Source organism: Schistocerca cancellata, chromosome 2 (genome assembly GCF_023864275.1).
Source record: "Schistocerca cancellata isolate TAMUIC-IGC-003103 chromosome 2, iqSchCanc2.1, whole genome shotgun sequence".
NCBI classification, from domain to species: domain Eukaryota; kingdom Metazoa; phylum Arthropoda; class Insecta; order Orthoptera; family Acrididae; genus Schistocerca; species Schistocerca cancellata.
In genome coordinates, this window is record NC_064627.1 from 606,659,560 (window position 1) to 606,681,565 (window position 22,006).

A 22,006-nucleotide genomic window follows, 5' to 3' on the forward strand; every position below is an offset into this window, starting at 1 on the left:
TGGCATTGTACACCTGAAGCCTCAGTGTCCATCTCATCAATTGACCTGATGGATCCTTCAGGGTATACAGTAAAGTGATTTGTGGTCAAGGAAGTGTGATTGGTGGAAAACATGATCTGTCATCCTCTTGGCCTTGATGATAGCATGCACTAATACAATATTTTGTGGTTGGCAGTTTTGATGTTTTGCTGATACGAACTTGCAAGGCAGGACCAAATAATTGTGATTCATCCCCCCTTGTGTTGTTTGGGTGCTGAGAGTGTGGATTTTCTTCCAAACTGCTGAAATAATTTGAAAGAATTTCATGATTTAATCCTGAATGAAATTGTCTTAACACAATTACTCAGTACTTCCATTCACAATACTGAACTGACAATTCATTAGATTTTGCTTACCACACTGTTTGCATGGCGGTTATTACAACCCTTTTCTCTGTAGCTGCAAAACACCTCCCAGCTGTGAAGTCAAGAAACAAGCACCCCCGCAGCAGCTGGAGATGCTAACTCGTCATCCCACCTTGTAGATGTAATGTGCCCAAGTCTTTCACCACACCTGCATATACCACAAACCATTCTTCCCACAGCATGACATCCAAAACTTAACAATTGATAAAATAAACTTCCTTCAATTCTCATGGGCATCTTTCATCAATATGGAGGCTTGAGAGATGTTTCAGCTATGATTCTTGGGTAAGCTCTTTATGAGGGTCCTTGATTTCGAGAAGACTGACTAGAACTGACAGTACTGTCTACAGTACTAACTGCGTTGGGTTCAAATATTTGTGACTGTACATTTTTTCTGCATATTTCCCACCTAATTACCTAGATTGTGGTTATTTTTATTCATCTGACAGAAATTGCTTTCCTTTTTCTTCAGGAGCTTATCTGGATAATGACCACCCTCATTGTTGTCATTCATGTGACTTCCTCTCTCCCCCCCCCCCCTCCCCCCCGTGTGTAGTAGCCTCATTCTTTATTTAGTTATCCAATCCTTCAATAAAAGTTAATAGATCATTAACATTTGTCCATCACCAACACCAGGCTTCCTTTCTTACATAATAAGGATGTCTTATTACTAATAATTTTACTAAATGTGTCACTTCTAATGAGCTGTCCAAGTATTTCAACACAGTCAAATGCCATTCAAAGTATTTCTTATAACAACCTCATGTATTATTATAATATATACAATCTAATAACTCAAACATCAATTTCTCTTGTGTACTTGATGACCAGTACTTTCTTTTAAATTTCTTTTGAAAGTCGTTCCATCATTTGAAATCCTCTGACTGTGCTGTTTCCCATTCTGCTGCGTCACCTACAAGTTAACTGAGTACAACATTATCTTTTTTGAGTCTTCCCACCTCTTGGGTAAAGATCTGAAGAACACCATAAAAAAAAGTCTGGATGTACTTCCCCATCTGGTTTAAATTTTGGAAATTGTTTAGTCAAGTCCAGTCCAGTTCCTAATTGTAGTTCCTCTAACAAATATCCCAAAATACCAATATTATCAATCGTCTGCCTTCTGCCAAGTTCTATTTCAGTTTTTTCAAATTCATCCCAGAGCTTTTGAAACTCCCTTTGATTTTCTATATTATCCCCCACAGAGTTACATATAATATGAGAAGAGTCCATTCTTTCTTGTACTTTTTATTCCACTAATTGTTGTAACAGCTCTTTCAAACTAATAAATGCATTCGGTGCACTTAATACTCACTAGATCCACTACTCTGCTCTAATGTCTCTATTTATCCTTTTGTGTCTCATTTTCTCATTAATGCTTGTAAATTCATGTTTAGTGAAATCTTTTATTTGTTTCATTTCATCAGTTACCTCTTGAAACTCATTCCTGACTAAGTCATATTCTTTAAATTAGCTCGGTTTGTAACTTCTTGGGTGATATGACATAGTTGTTTGTAAACTTTCTAACCCTTCCTCTTGGGTTTTGGTATTACTTCTAATTTTTCTAATATTTCCGGTAAACCACGTTCTATATTGTGTGTAGTTACTGGCATACAATATAGACACCAATTATTTGCACTTAATAGAACTTAAGTCACTATGTTTAGACACGCTATACAAAAACAGTGAACTTGGTTTATCTAACCATACAATGAAAACAGGAAACTGGGTTTCAAGCTGAGGACAGCTCACTAGATAATTCAAGTAGCTTGCAGCACTGATAACTCTTGATTAAAATTTAAAATTCTCTATTCTCAATTTAATTGACATTAACGTTTGTTGTGAATGTAAATCAGTTCGTAGAATTGCATGACATGCATACTATAGTGTTTCCTCTGTTGTTGACATCAGCTGCCCAGAGCAATGTCATATTTTTGTTTTCTCAACATCATCTAGTTCCAATTAACTCTCTCTTCCTTCAGTACCTCTACCTCAAGTGTTGCTCTATGGCACCAAATCAAGTAAACTCTGTTCAAGGAAGTGTGATTGGTAGGAATTATAATCTGTCACCCTCTTGACCTCAATGAGGACATGTACTAATAAAATTTCTTGCGGTAGCCTATTTTGCTGCCTTGCTAATTCAGACCCACCAGGCAGGTGTTCCAAGCAGTAGTTTGTGGACTTTGTCACCTCTTTTTTTGTTTGGGCACTGAAAAAGAGTGGAGATTTCCTTCCAATTACTTAAACAACTCTGAAGAATTCCACATTGAACTCTTTTATTAATTCTTCTTAATACAATAATTCATTACTCCCATTCATAGTAACTTTCACACTCTTCACACCATTTACATTGTTGTCATAACAATGGCTGCAAAACACCAAGCCATGACATCAAGGAACAAGCTGTCCCACACCAGGTGGAGATGCTAACCTGCCGTCCCACCTTTTAGATGTGATACGCCCACATCTTTCATCACACCTGCAGATATCGCAAACCGTTCCTCCCACAATGTGACATCACAACATAACTACAAATAAAATAAACTTTCTTCAAATCCCTCAAGCTTTTGTCGCCATTATGAAGGCTTGGGAGATGTGGTACATTCTTTTATCAAAACTGACATACACCCCAGCAGCCAGCTAGCATAGAGAATGGCGGTCTGTCACAATGGAGAATTGTTTGCACAATAAATAACTCCAGAACTAAAAGGCACTCTTCCTCAGTTGCAGAGTAGTTCCTCTTGGACACCGAGAGAACTATGGAAGCATAAGCTATCACCTTTTCAGCACCTTCCTGAATCTGCACTACAACTGTGCCAATCCCATAATCACTAGCATTAGTGTGAAGCCCTATCTCAGCATTCTTGTCATAAAATGTTTGGACTTGATAAGATAATAGCACCTCCTTAACGAAAAGGAAAGTTGTTTCTTGTACCTTATTCTAGGAAAATTTGGTGTCTCATTATAGCAGTTCTACCAAGGGACATGCCTTAGTATATAAGTCCTTTATGAATCACTATCAGTATAAGCACTTTCCAGAAAAGTTCTGATGACATCAATATGCAGAGGAGTCAGAAAATCTGTGACTGCCTGTATTTTCTACAGTACAGCACAGACACCATCGCCATTAACTGGGTGCCATACGGTTTTTATTTCTTGAGCTACAGACAGAAATTTTTTCGGGTTGAGGCGGAGGCATGCTGTCTTATACAGTCATCAGGTGACTTACATAGTCATCAAATGTCTTCAAAAAACTGACGACAAAGACACATCACCCATTTAAGAAGTAAGAGCAGGTTGTCCATCGTAAATTCAAAGGTGGCATGAACCTTACATAGTCCAAATGGCGTAACTAGAGGCCGTCAGGAGTTATGAAGGCTGTCTTTTTCCATTAAGCCTCATCAGCCTTGATTTGCCAGTACTGCCTGCATATAGTCAAGGAATACCTTAACTGTTTCAGGTAGTCTAGGGTGTCATCAATGCACAGTAACAACTAGCCATCATTCTTCATGATTTTTTGGTCATTGATAGTTGATGCAGATATGTCACGTGCTTCTTTGTGAGGACCGTAGGAGAGGACCAAGGACTCTCTGAAGGTTCAATAATGTCATATTGAAGCATCTTCTCCACTTCCTCCCAGAATATCCATTTTTCAGTTGGTGACACCCAATAAGAGCAATGGTTAATTAGTGGATGATCCCCAGTGTTGATACAGTGTTTTACCATTGAATGCTTTGCCTATCTTTTCTCCACCCTGGATAAGAAAGCATCTAAAAATTGTTGCAGCATGACTAAAACTTGCCAATGTTGTTCCTCAGTCAAGCCAGACTGTTTGTAGTTTGATAGTGGCTTCCTTCACTGCACTGTCTGTAGTGGTAGTGGAGCACAATTCTTTGTCTATGACACTGAGCTGCCATCTTGGACTGGTTCAGCTGTTCCTACACACATACCTACAGGGTCGAGTTGTGGCTGCTCTTGAAAATTAATGATACGAAGTTTTAGTTGTCCATCTGTAATGTTTATGATCTTTGCTGGTAGGCAGATTTCATTTGGGAGCATGAGTAGCTTACTGTAATCAACAAAAGCTTCACAGTTTAACACACCATCTAGACTGACAACTGCAACTCATCTCAATGATGGCAGGATAATGTCTTCACTGGCAACCAACTGCCTAGAGCAATATTTGTTGTGTGTGCTTGTTGGAATAGCTTCATCAATCTGATGCTCTGACCTACAGTCTATGAGTGCTTGTGGCACTTGCAAGAAGTTCTGTCCAAGAATAACACTCCACAGTGATTGACTTGCAAAAACAAGAATTTTGAGTACTGTTACCTTCCAGGGGGTGTTCTTGAAATGTAGACTTCTTAAAATGCTATTGTAACACCTTTATAAGCCTTTTTAAGTGCGAATACAACATTCCTTTACATCACTTCAACCACCACAAAAGTTCTGTCGTACCATACCTCAAAATCTGTGGATCTAAGTTTTTTTATTTGGAGCTAATGGTAAGGTGTACTGTTACAAATCAAGCACTGGCATAGTGACTACATTTTATTAAAATGACAAATTCAAAAAGCTGTGTTCGGTCACTGACAGTTATTCTTGTAATATGTGTTCCTGTTGGCTGGATGTATTCAGAACTTCAGCACAATTGCTTTTTTATCACAGAACATAATCTTCTCGAGCAATCAATGATTAGAATTAGACGATAGAAAAAGAAGCTCATGAGCCAACTAGTGGCTGGGCACCTTGGCCCATGACAGCAGTGATGAGATTTCCTGACCACTTGGTAACTGTCATCCATGGAGGATTTCCATCTTTGGCAATCTCACCTCCATAAATGGTCACCTTATTTAGTTTTACTAAACTTGGCAGCTAAGTATAGAGATGGGTATTGGCTATGGTATGTTCAGGCTCATCAGGTAATGGCTTTTTCTACACATTGGCTATAATTGTCTGCAGCTGACTGGGACGAATAGCTGACTTCTTGTGTTGTTTTAGTCATTTAAAATTCTTCTTCTTTCTCTGCATAAGTGTACAAAGTGTCCCAGACATCCACAGTGGAAACAGTTGTCCTCTGTCCTCCAAATGTCTGTTGTTCTGCAGCCATTATACTTGATGGAGGAGATGGTTGTGCCTGTGTTGGTCAGGTGCTGGGTTGTCATTTAACAGCCATGACCTAAGTCCGAGTTGGTTGATTGCATTCTTCCTGGAACGTTCAACTGGTGGCAAAGATTGGTGCAACAGATGGGTATCCCTTATCTTCAACATTCTCTATGACCTTCTGACATAAGGGGTTGACATTCACGACTGCTATCTTCTGCTTGCTTGGTCTGACAATTCTCACAGTTGAGTCGATCATATTTCTTTTGTCCAACTCTTTTCTATTGCATTTCCTTGATGTGCTGGCACCACCTGATGAAACTCCTCGGTTTTTGTGACTTCTTTTACACATCTTCTGTGACTCCTTTCACCAAGTATGTTACTCAGTCAGCTTCTGTCATATTCGGATTCACAATGTGGCGTAGGGCCAAAACATTCAGTATATAAGACGTATCATTTCCACATGGAGCTGGACCCTGCTTTCCAACTGTTATTCTGCTATATGGGCTTGATGCTGATTGTCACCAATTGTTTTCTTTAGTTTGGACTGGAATTTGTCCCAGCTATTGAGCTTTCCTTCATTGCTCTCGAACCACTGTTGGGCTATGCCATTAAAGTCACCATACACATTTGCCAAGCACATCATGTCATCCCACTTTTTCTGTCTGGTGACTAAGTGAAATCCTTCCAGTCATTTTGTTGGGTCCTGACTAGCATCTCCGGAAAAGGCTGTTGGGTGCCTGATGTGCAGCTGACTTCTTGTAGTTTTGGAATCCATTGGTTTCCTGACTATACGGACCTGGGGAATGATGTACTCCTTGTATTCTGGTACTAGTCCATGTAGGCGATGGCCTTTACATTGCCTAATTGGAGCGACTTTGATATACATGTTTTGGAGTACTTAGCATACACACACAGAATATTCCAGAACACATGAACATTACTGATATAAGAAATTTTAAGAACCATACAGAAAAGATAAATGCTAAATAAAAAATAATTGCTAGTGGCTGGGTTTGGCATGGTAATCAGTACACACCGGCCAGTGATGCTAACCTCTACATTATATTACATGCAGCACAAGTCACAGCAGTATTTCTGGGCAACTCTGAATTCACAAAGAATATTCTAAATTTGAGAGAGAAATGCCATGTTTTCAAATGTAAGTGGAAAAGCTTCTTTGTGGCACACTTCTTTTATTGTGTATAAAAGTTCCTAGTAGCAGTTCAGGGCCTTGTTCCAAACCATATTATTTATATTACTGTAAACCTTTTTAGTCTTCTTTATCTGATTTTAAATTTCATCTGTTTCTTTTTTCTTCTTCTTAATTAAGTAGTGATTCACTCTATGACCACATAGCTTTTGGTTCACATGGCCCTATGAAACCTGCAGAGTTAAATTACAGAATTTGCAGATAGAGCATTGAAAGAAATCAAGAAGATTCCAGAATGAGATTTTCACTCTGCAGCGGAGTGTGCGCTGATATGAAACTTCCTGGCAGATTAAAACTGTGTGCCCGACCGAGACTTGAACTCGGGACCTTTGCCTTTCGTGGGCAAGTGCTCTACCATCTGAGCTACCGAAGCACGACTCACGCACGGTACTGGCAGAAGTAAAGCTGTCAGTACCGTGCGTGAGTCGTGCTTCGGTAGCTCAGATGGTAGAGCACTTGCCTGCGAAAGGCAAAGGTCCCGAGTTCGAGTCTCGGTTGGGCACACAGTTTTAATCTGCCAGGAAGTTTCAAATCAAGAAGAGTTTGCCAGTTCTTATTGAAGATTATCACGTTAATAGTTACCATGACACACACAAAAGACTACATTCATAGTCTTACTCTTAACAACTCTCATAATTACATTTATTAAACAAGTACAACTGTTAACAGAATCTTCTGTCAGTTCTTGGTAGAACAACATTATAATAAATGAAAAGCACCAGTTTGCTTTTGTAGAACAAAATCAAATTGGTGCTTTTCATTTATTAAGTACAACTGTTTCAATTATTTTGAATGAGACCACAATTTTTAGTAAAAAGGATAATCTGCTTCGTACAAAAATGAGAATTACATTGTGTAACAAGCATAGCACAAACAAATTTTTTGTGGAACTAAATCTACACACACACAATTGAGTAGGACTCCATAAATGAGTGTGTCTAAGTGGATGCCAAATTAGTTAATTTTAATAGTATTACGGAATTTGTAATGGTAGTATAAAAATTTTAATTTACCCACGGTTATATGCATTTCATGTTTAGTTCTTACATTTATATGTGATGACAGGAAATATGGACATAAGAACGTTGTTGGAAACAACCCCATTTCAAGCACTTTGGGCACTAAGTTATCTTCATTTGTGGCTAAGATTTTTCATACACGAGTATTGCCAAATCATGCCAATGAACAAGCAGTATGTGCATATAATCTAAAGAAGTGATATTTTTAAAGCAGCTCTACTTTGCTTGAACTTCACTTGGTAACACGAATTGTAAAATTTTTATCTTAAGAAGAATGTTTAAAATTTTCAATTCTGTTAAAACTTTACTATAGCATGAAACACTGGTATTATTTTATAATTACTGATGTTTATTATATAGTAAGCACTTATCCACCTTGACATTCTTGAGACAGACGATGTTTCACATTATTGCATAATGATAATGTTCGATCCCAAGGAACAGATGTTTCAAACGATTCTGCAACTACATTGTATTCTAGCCCAAGATCCTGTAAAAGAATTTTAGGATTAGTGGAGGAGCTTGTTTTTTTGCCAATATTGGTGAAGAGCTATGAATAAGGCAACATTTTTTGATCCCATTTACAAACTTTACTTACTCGGATATAGGCTATCACAAACGTCAACATGTATCCTCTTTCACCATTCTTTTCTCCTGCAGGTACTCCTCCAAAATGATCTGCTATTTCATATATTCTTTTCTCTTGGGCTTCAACAGTTTTTCTGTCACCTGTAAATAATTTTAAATAAAATGTGCAACATGTAAAAATTCAGCACATTTATGCTGCATGAGGTTACATCACACTATACCTGAATCTTTACAGTTGAAGACGACGGTTTTTAAGGAATACATTACATAAATGCAATAATGGAATACAATATTTGTGAAATAATCTGGAGATAGTGTATAACAATGATTTTCAGTCCACAGAATCCCAAGAACCAATATCTTTATCTCAGAGGGATTCAGCATAAATATTTCATCACTGAATATTTTCTGACATACTAAGAAAATGACCATAAACAGTGAAACAGCTGCACTACCTTAGTCAAAGCATTTTGATACAATTAATAATTCTCATTTCTTAAAACAGAACATAACAATGTTTACAACAGAAGAGCCTATTCTTGTTTTGTACATCTTACCGGTAGAGTTACAAGTTTTCATAGGTAACTGTAATTTGGACAGTAGGATTCTTTTGCAAGGTTAGATACAACGGTAAGATTATTTCTACTACTGATCAGTTTCAAAGAGAAGCATATCACTGAAGATGTAGGAAATTAGTTAAATGAAAGCTTAAAATTATTTACTGAAATAAGTATAATAGTGAACCAAACAACCGAAATCTCAGTCTACAACTATTTATCATGAGAAGCAAGAGATTCTTGTAAAACTAAATAAAAACACTGTGGATGATTAAAAAATCAAAGACAATTTCGTTACATTGGAAAAATTTTTTTGCCTTGCATATAAACGGTTAATGAACATCTAGAACAAAGATGAAACAGGGGAAGGAGAGTTGAACTGGAATATTTTAGTGGAACAACAAAATAAAGGAACATTGTGCAGTAATACCTAAAATTAATTACCTGGATAAGTTATTTTAGTACTATAAAAACATCACAGAACAGCCATGTACTAAATGCATTAACAAGCAAATTGTATGTGTTCAATAGCAGATTAAAATCATTTATATTCATTTCACATAACTGATGAGGATGATGAGAAACAATAACCAGCTATATGGGTTAGGAATTACAGTTCATCAGAAATATGAATTAGACATAGTAATTACCACCATCACCACTACTAACACAAGAGTATCATGATTAATGTTGTAGACTCAGTGAAGTGCAGTTTTTGAAAGGCCACCTGCAACTTCTGCACAGTTATAAGTGACACTCCTCTATTGCACATTAATCAGGATACTACTGTTATACTATTCTAGCAACTTCACAGTTTTATTTGTGACAGGCTTCTATATACCAAACAGTATCTTGGGCATACAAGATATCTGCCTCTGCCCTCAACAAATGTTGCTATACTAACCAATGAAGCAAAAATACACACAAAAGAGGCATGCATTAAATCTCCATGGTTATTACATAAACAACTAAAACACAGTGCCAGGATTCTGCTTACCCTCAAACAACAGTGTAGCAACACACAGGGTATCTAAATCAAATCCTTTTATTTTAGTGATGTAAAGTTTCTTCAGACCCTCAAGCAACAGTCCCATATACCCCGTGGGCTGCCTTAATGACTGACCAAATTTAAATTGTTCATTATCCATTAGGCGGACAGAAGCAGGCTGGCACCGCTAGAAAAAAGTAAAATTGCTCATTAGTATCAGGTTACATGCATAGACAGCAACAAATTGACATTAAAAATACATTAATATAATTCCAATACTACATGTCTATGGGAAGAAAATTGAATCTCAAAACCTTAGCTAGTTTGCTCTCTTAATTCAAGAGTCGCTCTCACTGTTACTACTATTGTTTCTAAATAATAATATGCAGGCTACGCATGTACCTTAAATATGTAGCTAAGCAGATCAAAAAAGTTTTTTACTACATCCATATATGTGAATGTAAGAACTTGAGATCCAAGTGGCACAGGGAGTGAAAAATAGCATTCTAATTTAAAAAGATAACATAAGAGTTGTTCAATACACAATGCAATGCATTTTTTCCTTGGTCAACTTCAGTTTAAAAAATTCTGAATTTGCTGTTGGACATCTTGGAATAGTCTTACTTCAGCCTCTGTAGTACCATGAAGTTACGATAGGTGGCAGCACTAAACGTAGACTTCAAAAAGGCCTCTGCATAGTAGATGTGTTGCCAGCAGAGTGCTGCCATTGTTTCTTTTGGCAGAAAACCACACCATCACAGATATTCACAGGCACTTGCATAATGTCTATGGAGACTTGGCAGTGAAGCAACAAGGTTGTGTAAACCTGTCTGATCTCCCCCATGCCAGCAAGCTGCACACAGCTGTACTAACCTCACAATATTAACAAAAATGCAAATGAACTTCTCCGTAACAATGAAAAGCTTCACACAATTCTGCACACCTGAGAGGAGATCACAAAACTTCACTGGACTGTTCTTCCTCATTCACTCTACAGCCTGGATCTCATACCTTCTGACTTCCATGGGTTTGACCCAATGAAGGATGCACTTTCCAGGCAGCAGTACATGGATGATGTACAGGTTATTGATACAGCAAGACATTGGCTCTGATGTCAACCAGAAGAGTGGTAGGTTGCAGACTTTTAGGCCCTCCCAGTAAGATGACATAAGGCCATTGCATTGAATGGAGATTTGTTGAACAATAGGGTTTTGTAGCCAAAAGAATGAAGAATAATATGGTATATTTGAATCCTGAATAAAACCAACCTGCTTTAATGGGAAAAAAGAAATAAATAAAAAAATAAAAAAAGGTGTTGCATTACTCACTGAATGCCCCTTGTACAAACAGAACAATAACCGTAATAAAAGTAATCTGTTTGAAAGTGAACATGTGAACAGTGAAAATCTGCTACTGGGTAACATTTAACACCATGTGACTCCACCATGTGCATTCTGGCCTGAGCTGTTGGAGCTGGTAGTCATGTGTGTGTGAGGTGTGCTTACTTGTGTAAATGCATGGTGTGTGTTTCTCTTTTTCTGATGAAGGCTGTGGCCTAAAGCTTATGTGTAAGTGTCTTTTAATTGTGCCCGTCTGAAACTTAACATTTCATCTTTACAGTAAGTAGCAATCCAATTTTTCCTGCACTGTTAATATTCCTACCTGGAGTTTCCATTGAATAATAATAATAATAATAATAATAATAATAATAGAATAGGCCTCCGGTATGTTCTGCCAGTCGTAAAAGGCGACGAAAAGAACAAACCACTAATAGGGCTAACCCCCCTTTTAGTGTGATTACTTGGTTCAGGACAGAACTAAAGAAGCCTCGGACAAGCGCCGTCATGGTCGGGGATGACGCTTGAACCCTATGCCCGCCCACAATGGTAACGACACTGCTAGCCAACTGGAAAATGATTTAAATCCAAATAGAGGTGTTTTGAAGGATATGCTTCCTGCAACCACTCTAGAAGGAAAACAAAGACAGAGGATGAGATGGTCAGATGAAGTTAATCGACACCTCATGTTCTGTTATTACCAAGCAACAAACCTAGGAACCAACACAACTGGATACAGATCACAAGTATACACAACATTTATTACCAGATGCCCAGAATTAAAATTTTTAACAGAACAACGACTAGCTGATCAGATCCATGTAATAATCAAAAATAACAGGATACTCCAGTCAGAATTAGAAAACATCAAACAACAAGTGCAACAAATACTAGAACAAAATAATGTGCAATCAGAAGAAGAAGAAAATACAGAAATGGACTCAAACATCCCAGAGAAAACAAACAAAGAACAAAACGCATCAATTAAACAATCAGAGGAAAACGAAATCTTAAGACAGCCACCAGCACAAGCACAAATAGAACACGAAGTGACACACATGTTAGATATAGAAGAAAAATTTCAGCTGACATATATAGAATACAAAGACACAAAAACAGACATTAGACCATTCTTGCATAGACCACCAAATAACCCACAAAGTCGAAACAACAATAAAAACTATCAACACAATCATACACAACAAAATAAATGAAAATACAACTATGGAAGAGTTACAACTACTGGTTTATGTAGGAGCACTCACTACACTAAATATACACACTAGGCAGAGATCAGAACCAAGCAACACACAGAAGAAACCCACAAAACCAGCATGGCAATACAGGCTACAGATCAGAATAGAAAAACTGAGAAAAGACATCGGACAGCTAACACAATTTATAAGAAATGAAATATCAGACAAAAAACGAAAAAGGTTAGGTAAAATCTCACAACAAGAAGCAATAGAGCAATTAGATGAAAAGAAGCAGAAATTGCAAGCATTGGCCAAACGACTTAGAAGATACAAAAAAAGTGAAAATAGAAGGAAACAAAACCAAACATTCAACACAAACAAAAAGAAATTTTACCAGACAACAGATAACACACACATTAAAATAGACAATCCACCAAACATAACAGACAGGGAACACTTCTGGAGCAACATATGGTCAAACCCGGCACAACATAACAGGCATGCACGGTGGATAGAAGCATAGACAGACACATACAAGACGATACCACAAATGCCTTAAGTGATAATCTGGCAACATGAAGTCACCCAAGCAATTAATTCTACTCACAGTTTGAAAGCTCCTGGAAAGGATAAAATAGCAAATTTCTGGCTAAAGAAGTTCACCTCAACACATTCACATATAACTAAATTATTTAACAGTTACATTGCAGACCCACACACATTCCCTGATACACTTACACATGGAATAACCTATCTGAAACCTAAAGATCAAGCAGACACAGCAAACCCAGCTAAATATCGCCCCATAACATGCCTACCAACAATATACAAAATATTAACTTCAGTCATCACACAGAAATTAATGACACATACAACACAGAACAAAATTATAAATGAAGAACAAAAAGGCTGCTGCAAAGGAGCACGAGGATGTAAAGAGCTACTGATAATAGATGCAGAGGTGACATATCAAGCTAAAACTAAACAAAGGTCGCTACACTACACTTACATTGATTACAAAAAAGCTTTTGATAGTGTACCCCACTCATGGTTACTACAGATATTGGAAATATACAAAATAGATCCTAAATTGATACAGTTCCTAAACATAGTAATGAAAAACTGGAAAACCACACTTAACATCCAAACAAATTCAGATAATATCACATCACAGCCAATACAGATTAAGTGTGGAATATACCAAGGAGACTCATTAAGTCCTTTCTGGTTCTGTCTTGCTCTGAACCCACTATCCAACATGCTAAATAATACAAATTATGGATATAATATTACTGGAACATACCCACACAAAATCACACATTTGCTATACATGGATGATCTAAAACTACTGGCAGCAACAAATCAACACATCAACCAATTACTAGAGATAACAGAAGTATTCAGCAATGATATAAATATGGCTTTTGGAACAGACAAATGTAAGAAAAATAGCATAGTCAAGGGAAAACACACTAAACAAGAAGATTACATACTGAATAACCACAGTAACTCCATAGAAGCGATGGAAAAAACAGATGCCTATAAATATCTAGGATACAGACAAAAAATAGGAATAGATAATACAAATATTAAAGAAGAACTACAAGAAAAATATAGACAAAGACTAACAAAAATACTGAAAACAGAATTGACAGCAAGAAACAAGACAAAAGCTATAAATACTTATGCTATACCAATATTGACCTACTCATTTGGAGTAGTGAAATGGAGTAACACAGACCTAGAAGCACTCAATACACTTACACGTTCACAATGCCACAAATATAGAATACATCACATACATTCAGCAACAGAAAGATTCACTTTAAGCAGAAAGGAAGGAGGAAGGGGATTCATCGACATAAAAAACCTACATTATGGACAGGTAGACAATTTAAGAAAATTCTTTCTAGAACGAGCAGAAACTAGCAAAATTCACAAAGCAATCACTCATATAAATACATCGGCTACACCACTGCAATTTCATAACCACTTCTACAACGCTTTAGATCACATAACATCAACAGATACGAAGAAAGTAAATTGGAAAAAGAAAACACTACATGGCAAGCACCCGTATCATCTAACACAGCCACACATCGATCAAGACGCATCCAACACATGGCTAAGAAAAGGCAATATATACAGTGAGACGGAAGGATTCATGATTGCAATACAGGGTCAAACAATAAACACCAGATATTACAGCAAGCATATTATTAAAGATCCCAATACCACAACAGATAAATGCAGACTTTGCAAACAACAAATAGAAACAGTAGATCACATCACAAGTGGATGTACAATACTAGCAAATACAGAATACCCCAGAAGACATGACAATGTAGCAAAAATAATACATCAACAACTTGCCATAAAACATAAACTAATAAAACAACACATTCCCACATAACAAGTATGCACCACAAAATGTACTGGAGAATGATGAATACAAATTATACTGGAACAGAACCATTATAACAGATAAAACAACACCACATAACAAACCTGACATCATAATCACCAATAAAAAGAAGAAATTAACAGAACTAATCGAAATATTCATACCCAATACAACAAATATACAAAAGAAAACAGGAGAAAAAATTGAAAAATACATCCAACTGGCTGAGGAAGTCAAGGACATGTGGCATCAGGATAAAGTTGACATTATACCAATTATACTATCAACAACAGGAGTCATACCACACAATATCCACCAGTACATCATCAATGCAAAACAGCTACAGCCAAACTTATATATACAACTACAGAAATCCGTAATTATTGATACATGTTCAATCATCCGAAAGTTCCTAAATGCAATATAACATATACCGTACAGTTAAAAGGAAGTCACGCTTGATCAAGGTCCGCGTCACTTTCCATTTGTAACCAGACCTAAGGTCTGAGAAAGGAAAGAAGATAATAATAGTTAGTTAGTTGGTTGGTTGCATGTTCCATTGATCAATCGCATGGTATGGTAGCCGTTATGATGTGGAACGTGTCAAGTGCACAAGAAATGCACATATGAAACAAAATTTTTTAATATATATAATAAAATACAGAGTTAAGGATTAATATTTCTATTATTTACCCCATTCCCTTAAATGGCACAAAATGCGTATACTGTACTTATAGATTTATTTATTTCTATGCAAGAATTCATCTATGGTATAGAAGGAGTTGTCAAGGAGATATGATAGCAATTTATTTTTGAAGCCATTACCGCTGTCTGTCAGACATTTTATTTCATCTGGTAATTTGTCGAAAATTTTTATAGCACCATATTTTACCCCTTTCTGTGCCAAAGACAGGTTGAGTAAAGGATAGTGTAAGTCTTTCTTTTGTCTGGTATTATAATCATGAATGTCACTGTTGTTTTTAAACTGGTCCATGTTGTTGAGAACAAATTTCATTAGTGAGTAAATGTACTGTGAGGCTGTTGTAAGAATTCCCAATCTTTTAAAAATATGCCTACAACATGTGCAACTATGAACTCCACACATCATGCTAACCACTTTCTTTTGAGCAGTGAATACTTTTTGTCTAAATGTTGAGTTACCCCAAAATATTATTCCGTATGACATCAGAGAGTGAAAGTATGCAAAGTATGTTAGCTTACTAATTTTTTATATCCTAAAAATTGGCAATTATTCTGATTGCAAAAGTTACTGAACCTAGTCACTTTAGAAGATCCAAAATATGAATTTTTCAATTAAGATTCTCACCTTTGTGTACACCCAAAAACTTAGTATGCTCTACCCTGTCTACTGACTTTTGTTGATGTGTTATATTTATCAAAGGAACTGTACTTTTTGCAGCAGAAAATTGGATGTACTGTGTTTTTTCAAAGTTTAGAACAAGCCCATTTGCAGAAAACCAATTAATGACTTTTCCAAAGACCTTATTTGTATCATTTTCAACTGGAGTTTCTTTTACCAGATTAATAAGGGTGCTTGTATCATCAGCAAACAGAGTCAGTTCAGCTTCTGGTTTCAGATGGGAAGGGGGGTCGTTCACATATATCAAGAACAGAAGGGGTCCCATGATTGAACCCTGTGGAACACCTAATGTAATTTCATCCCAGTTAGATGAAGTGGGAAATTTATTTAAGTCACTTGACCCATGTAAGGAAACCTTTTGCTTCCTGTTATGTAGGTATGACTTAAACCACTCCTATGCTATTCCATTTATACCATAGAACTGTAATTTCTGTAACATAATGTCATGATTCACACAATCAAATGCTTTGGACAAGTCACAGAAAATTCCTATTGGTGACATTTTACTATTTAAAGACTCTATTACATGGACAGTGAAATTGTATATTGCTGTCTCAATGGGACAGCATTTTTGAAATCCGAACTGCTGAGATGGCTAACCACTCTTGAGTACATTACTTTCTCGAAGCTTTTTGTAAATGCTGTAAGCAAGGATACTGGCTGATAATTATTGACATCTGTGATGTCCTCCTTTTTGTAGAGGCCTGACAATGGCTGTCTGGGAAAATACCTTGAGTTACAGATGCATTACGTATGTGACTCAGAACATCCGCTGTAATTGCTCCACATTGTTTTACTATCTTATTAGAGATGTCATCTACTCCAACAGAAAACAACAACAACAACAACAACAACAACAATAATACAATTTGAACCTAATTTAAAACTTTTCTGAATAGTTTATTTTATTCCTCTTCATACAAAATGTTTTAATAAACATGTATTTGCTAGCCCCATTGAGCTTTCATTACCCTTTACTTTTGTATGCTGTTTATGTGGTGTTCTTCATTTTACTTTTCTTGTACTGTTACTAAATACTGTGTGTGTCACATTCCTTAGACAGTTGTCAGTGTCACCTTCAGCATTTCATGACAAACAACAAATTCAAGTATTAAATTATTTTAGTATTATCTATATCTGTTTTTGATTAATCATTTACAGATTTGATATGGAGCATTATATCTGAAACAAGGAAATATTCAAACAAGCTAATTTTTAATTAAGAGCTGTTTCTTAGTTCAGTTTGTGATTAATATTGGCAACTTCCCTCACCTGCAATGCAATTTCCCTCAAGCACGCTACACCAGATTCAAAATCTGGGAACACAATAGAGCCATATCTTTTGCACTCTGGGAGAGGTCTTATCTTAATTACAACTTCAGTGATGACACCAAGAGTTCCTGAAATACAATAAAATGTGTGTCAAGTCCATAATCAAAGACACGAACAGAAAGATGCATTCATAATCTCTTTCCAAAAGAAATTAGATGACTCTTTAAATTACAGATACTTCTCTTTAGATGCCATTTATTTACCTGGATAATATTAGAAGACATTGCTTAATAACTCTGTTGTTTTCTGTACTGTGCAAAAATGAGTAACTGAACCATATTTTGTAATTATATTTCAGCTTGGTCCCAAACTAAGTTTCGGAAAACATTGAAGGAACATAGATATTTTACATTACTACTAAGACTATTCTCTTTAAAAGTACTTATCTGTTACAAATATTGTACATAGAAGTTAATATTTGAAGTGGGATAAAGTTCTTCTCAAATTAAAAAAAAAAGGTAATGTCAGCTGAACACTGCTGTCTTACATATTATTTTTAATCATCAGAGTGACATTTTCTGTGAGTTGTGATGCAGCTGACCTTGCTTCATTGGTTATCTTGGTTCAATATCTCATACTAGCAGCTCTGATTACTAGAGGAACTCTGAGACAGCTAGTTTTAAAAGATTGAGCTCGGTGGCACCATGGAAAGAGTGAGACTGGAAAGTGAGTACTTCCTTGCAGAAAGATGAAGTGGAGTCACAATGCAACTAGCTCTACACCATGGGCTGTGTGTTGTGTCCTCTGTGGACTGGCAGTCATATGTATGTGGGTTGGGTACTACCAGGTTTGAAAAGTACATAGTGTCTCAGCACGTGTCATCCTGGGTCAATTCCAAGTGAGAAGTTTGCCATCCTTGATACAAAGATTTCGTTTGTGTTCACGTAATCAAGCGATGGAAAGACCTTTCCTCATGTTTAAAGAGTGTGGTGTACGAAGTGGTACAGGTGCTGTACATTTATTTTTAATTTTGGTAGCTGATTTTGTTTGTTAACCCATCCAGCTACATCTCTTGTTAAGCACTAAACTTTCTTGGTAGCTTAAATTTGTTGCCTGAAACCTGCTAAATATGTTGAGTCCTGGTGGTTTCATTGTTGAAAATATTTTACTCACCTTGCCTGGTTGTTGTTAAGTGCTTAACAAATACTACGTTGCTGGAGCCACTACCATGTGCTGAAGCTGAATTACTAAAATTGATATAAGGCCACACTTACAGCCACATGTGGTTTGTATAGGTGATGCAAGTCGAGTGCCCGATCTGGAGTAAATGCTGCCATGCAAATCGGGTTCCATTTGGAAACAAGTCAATTGATTTCCACATACTGCTAAAGGGACTTGTCTACTTGCCATTTCATTTTTTAAATGCTTTAAATTTACTGTTAAGTTTTGGATACCTCTTTTGAATTTGATGTAAACTTTCAAATAAAGGATTGTTTGTTTAATTCAAGAAACCTTTGAAAACTGAAAGTTTTAGATATCTGATGTTTATTTATTTAATGTAAAGTTTACTTTAAAATTTTGGATGTTGGTTTCATTGCAAAGTTTATGTAAATTCAAATTTAAACTCTCGTGGTTTGGTAATGAAAGCCATTAATGTATTACTTTAAGTACAAGAGATTTTAGCATGATGTAATTCTGAAATTAGCAGTCTGTTGTATGTAGTACCATAAATAAGTTCTTTCAAAATAATGGTTAAATATTTTTTGTGCCAACACCTCTCCTACTCCGCAAGCTTGAAACTGCCTGTTTGGTCCTGGAACTGCCTGTTTGATCGAAAATAATTAATATTTCTCTCTTTTTAAACATTGTTTGAACTTAAGTTTTTAAAATTATGGGACCATTCTGTTACATCTTTTCTTTAAAGAACATAAGAAGACATTCAACAATGAATTCGTTCAAGTCATTAAAAGATGTCCATTTCACTGTGAAGAAAGAATCAACAAAAATGTGTATAGTCACTGACACGAAGAAACATTAAAATGATCAACATCTGGAATACTGAAATATTACTTGTTAATGACTTATGTCATAATGCAAATAGTTTAAGAGTAAAGGAACAGTAATAACTTACCAAATAGTAGAGGCAGTGAGTCACTGTCTGACACAAAAATGAGAGTCAAAACATTGCTATCTTTCAGACGAACCTTTTTGTGTGTACATGGACACTAAATAAAAAAAATGTTCCTCTGAAAACTAGCAAAGTTTTCAGATTGTTCACATGCTAGTTGACAACTTAAACAGACCCATTACTTTGTGAGTTGTTATTTATACAAAATATTAATTTTTGTTTGCAGGGAGTATGTATGTGAAAGGGACAAAATATGTGACCACAGCAGTGACTAGTTGAAAGAATTTGAAAGTGGAACACACTGCCACTCATGAATATACAAAAACCTTAGTCCACCTGGCTCAGGACAGTTGCATTGTTAGCTGCACAGGTAGAAGATGTGCTTTGTGTTGGTGCTGCACATTTTCTAGATTTTGAGTGAGTTGAACTCAGTGTTCTTCTTTGGCATATCAGTGTAGAAGTTGGTACAGAGTAAAAAATACATGCAGTTCACACTTTTCCTTACATATAAAAGCTGACTTCAGAATTTTCCTTTGTGTGAAACTGCATTTGCAAGACTCATGTGCCAATTTAAAATTGTAGATGTCATGTCACTTCTGCATAATATTTCACTAATTGTATCAATACCCATTTGTACTGCAGTAAGTGTGGAATTTCAGACATCTGCGAGTGCCATGATAAACTCCTACTGTTATAATCAATTGTTGGCTTAAGCTTACTTGTGGTGTTTTAAAATTTTTGAGAAGTGTAGGCCTCTCTTCATTCAAAACAATCATTCTCTAATTTCATTGTGTAATTATGTGAGAAACAGATAATTTTTGAGAATTTTTGGACACTTAAATATTTTCATAAATTACTGATATGAGTGTGTCTGGATAACTTATTTCACAGCAAACCAGCTTTTTGTGATTCACAGTTACTGGCAAATAATAGAGCCCCCAAATTTCATTGTATAACAACACAAAAAAGTATATTTTTGAGAATTTTTGGAATTTACCATTGTCCTGCGCATAATCTAATTTGTAGTAAATCAGTGTTTGTGATTTATTTACTGTAACAAATGTTCTAATAAACATATTGTGTTACATCTAGTTTTCCATTACAGAGAAGTTTATGTTATCTACATTTATCATAAATTAACTCTATTTTAGAGTTTGCTAATAATTATAACTAACCTCAAAAACTTTTGGGAAATTAGTATTTTTTACCATATGTTGTTCTGTTGCCATAACAAAACTTTTGTTTTGTATATTTACTTCAATTCTTGTACAGAATTAGTAATTTTTTTAGCTCCATAGATATAAGAGATAATCAGCAGACTTAGTTTAAAGTTATCTGTTCACAGTCATGTTGAGCATTGCACCAGCCAAAATGTAGCCACATTGTGAATGCTGTTCTCGAACATGGAACTAGTTGGTTCACGTTTGTAAGCAGCTGGAAACCGCAATAACTCCTGTAAAATAACTGGCAGCTGCTGTGAATTAGTGTGTTGGAAGAGTTCCTGAGAGCCTTGTACCTCTAGTACCAGTACCAAAGGTACCTCAAGTACTATCCTTTCCTACATCTCCTCTGCAGAAAGTACGGAATCTGTCATTATTCATCCACTTGACTGTGAGTGGTGTATCAGTGGTAGATCTACACATCGTGTACCGTATGAATGGCGACCACGGAGGATGCAGGATGTTGTACCCAACCCCCTACCTAACGGGTTTGAGGGCGGTATCTTAAACTGAAACTGAGTCAATTGGACTCACTGCACCTGTTTTGGAGAAACCTTTTTTTTCTGTGTCAAAAGGAGGCGAACACAAAAGGGTAGGGGTGTACTAAACATTGGCGGTTCAAAATTATGGCAAATGTTGGTCCCCCTGGACAAACAGGAACAAGAGACAAGAAGGAACACCAGGTGCATTCAATGTCTATGGTTGGGGGCCTCAGTCACCATGTTGAAGAGGCTATTCTGGCAGCCACTGAGGGAATATTGCAGACTGTGGTGCACATTGTAACAAATGATACCCATCATCTTGTCTCTCAGGTCATACATGGATCATTCCAGCGACTGGCACAGAATGTTGAAAAGGCCAGAATTACGCATGGAGTTCCAACATAGCTCACAATCTGCAGCACTGTACCCAGAACTAATTGTGGCCCCTTGGTTCTCAGTCAAGTGGAAGGACTGAACTAGAGACTTTTGACGCTAGGCTATGACTTTCTGGACTTGTGCCATAGGTTTGAGAATTGTAGAATCATCAGAACTGATATTCACATAGCTGACCGTGTGTGAGGTGCACAAGGTTTCCTTTAGATTAGTCAACTCTCCATCCAGGCTAGATAATGATAGGTGTAGGAAACACACAGTATCAGTGTACGAGTGAAAAAAGTGCCTCCCATAGGTGAGAGCATTAAATTCCTATTGGTTAAT

General features: G+C 36.5%; 1 protein-coding gene and 1 long non-coding RNA gene across 2 annotated transcripts in view; one reads left to right on the plus strand and one right to left on the minus strand.

Moving 5' to 3' along the window:
* LOC126162264 (uncharacterized) overlaps nt 1-20,615 on the plus strand; it is a 99,613-nt gene extending 78,998 nt beyond the window's left edge. The window contains exon 3 of the long non-coding RNA XR_007535042.1: nt 19,814-20,615. This is a non-coding gene — a long non-coding RNA (uncharacterized LOC126162264). The remainder of the gene's footprint in view (nt 1-19,813) is intronic.
* Nucleotides 1-22,006, minus strand: part of LOC126162260 (alkyldihydroxyacetonephosphate synthase) — a 249,674-nt gene that overhangs the window by 19,321 nt on the left and 208,347 nt on the right. The window contains exons 8-11 of the mRNA XM_049918652.1: nt 17,460-17,587; nt 9,879-10,056; nt 8,335-8,465; nt 8,112-8,226 (exon numbers count right to left, since the gene is read on the minus strand). Coding sequence (XP_049774609.1) covers nt 8,112-8,226; nt 8,335-8,465; nt 9,879-10,056; nt 17,460-17,587 — 552 coding nt within the window. The remainder of the gene's footprint in view (nt 1-8,111; nt 8,227-8,334; nt 8,466-9,878; nt 10,057-17,459; nt 17,588-22,006) is intronic.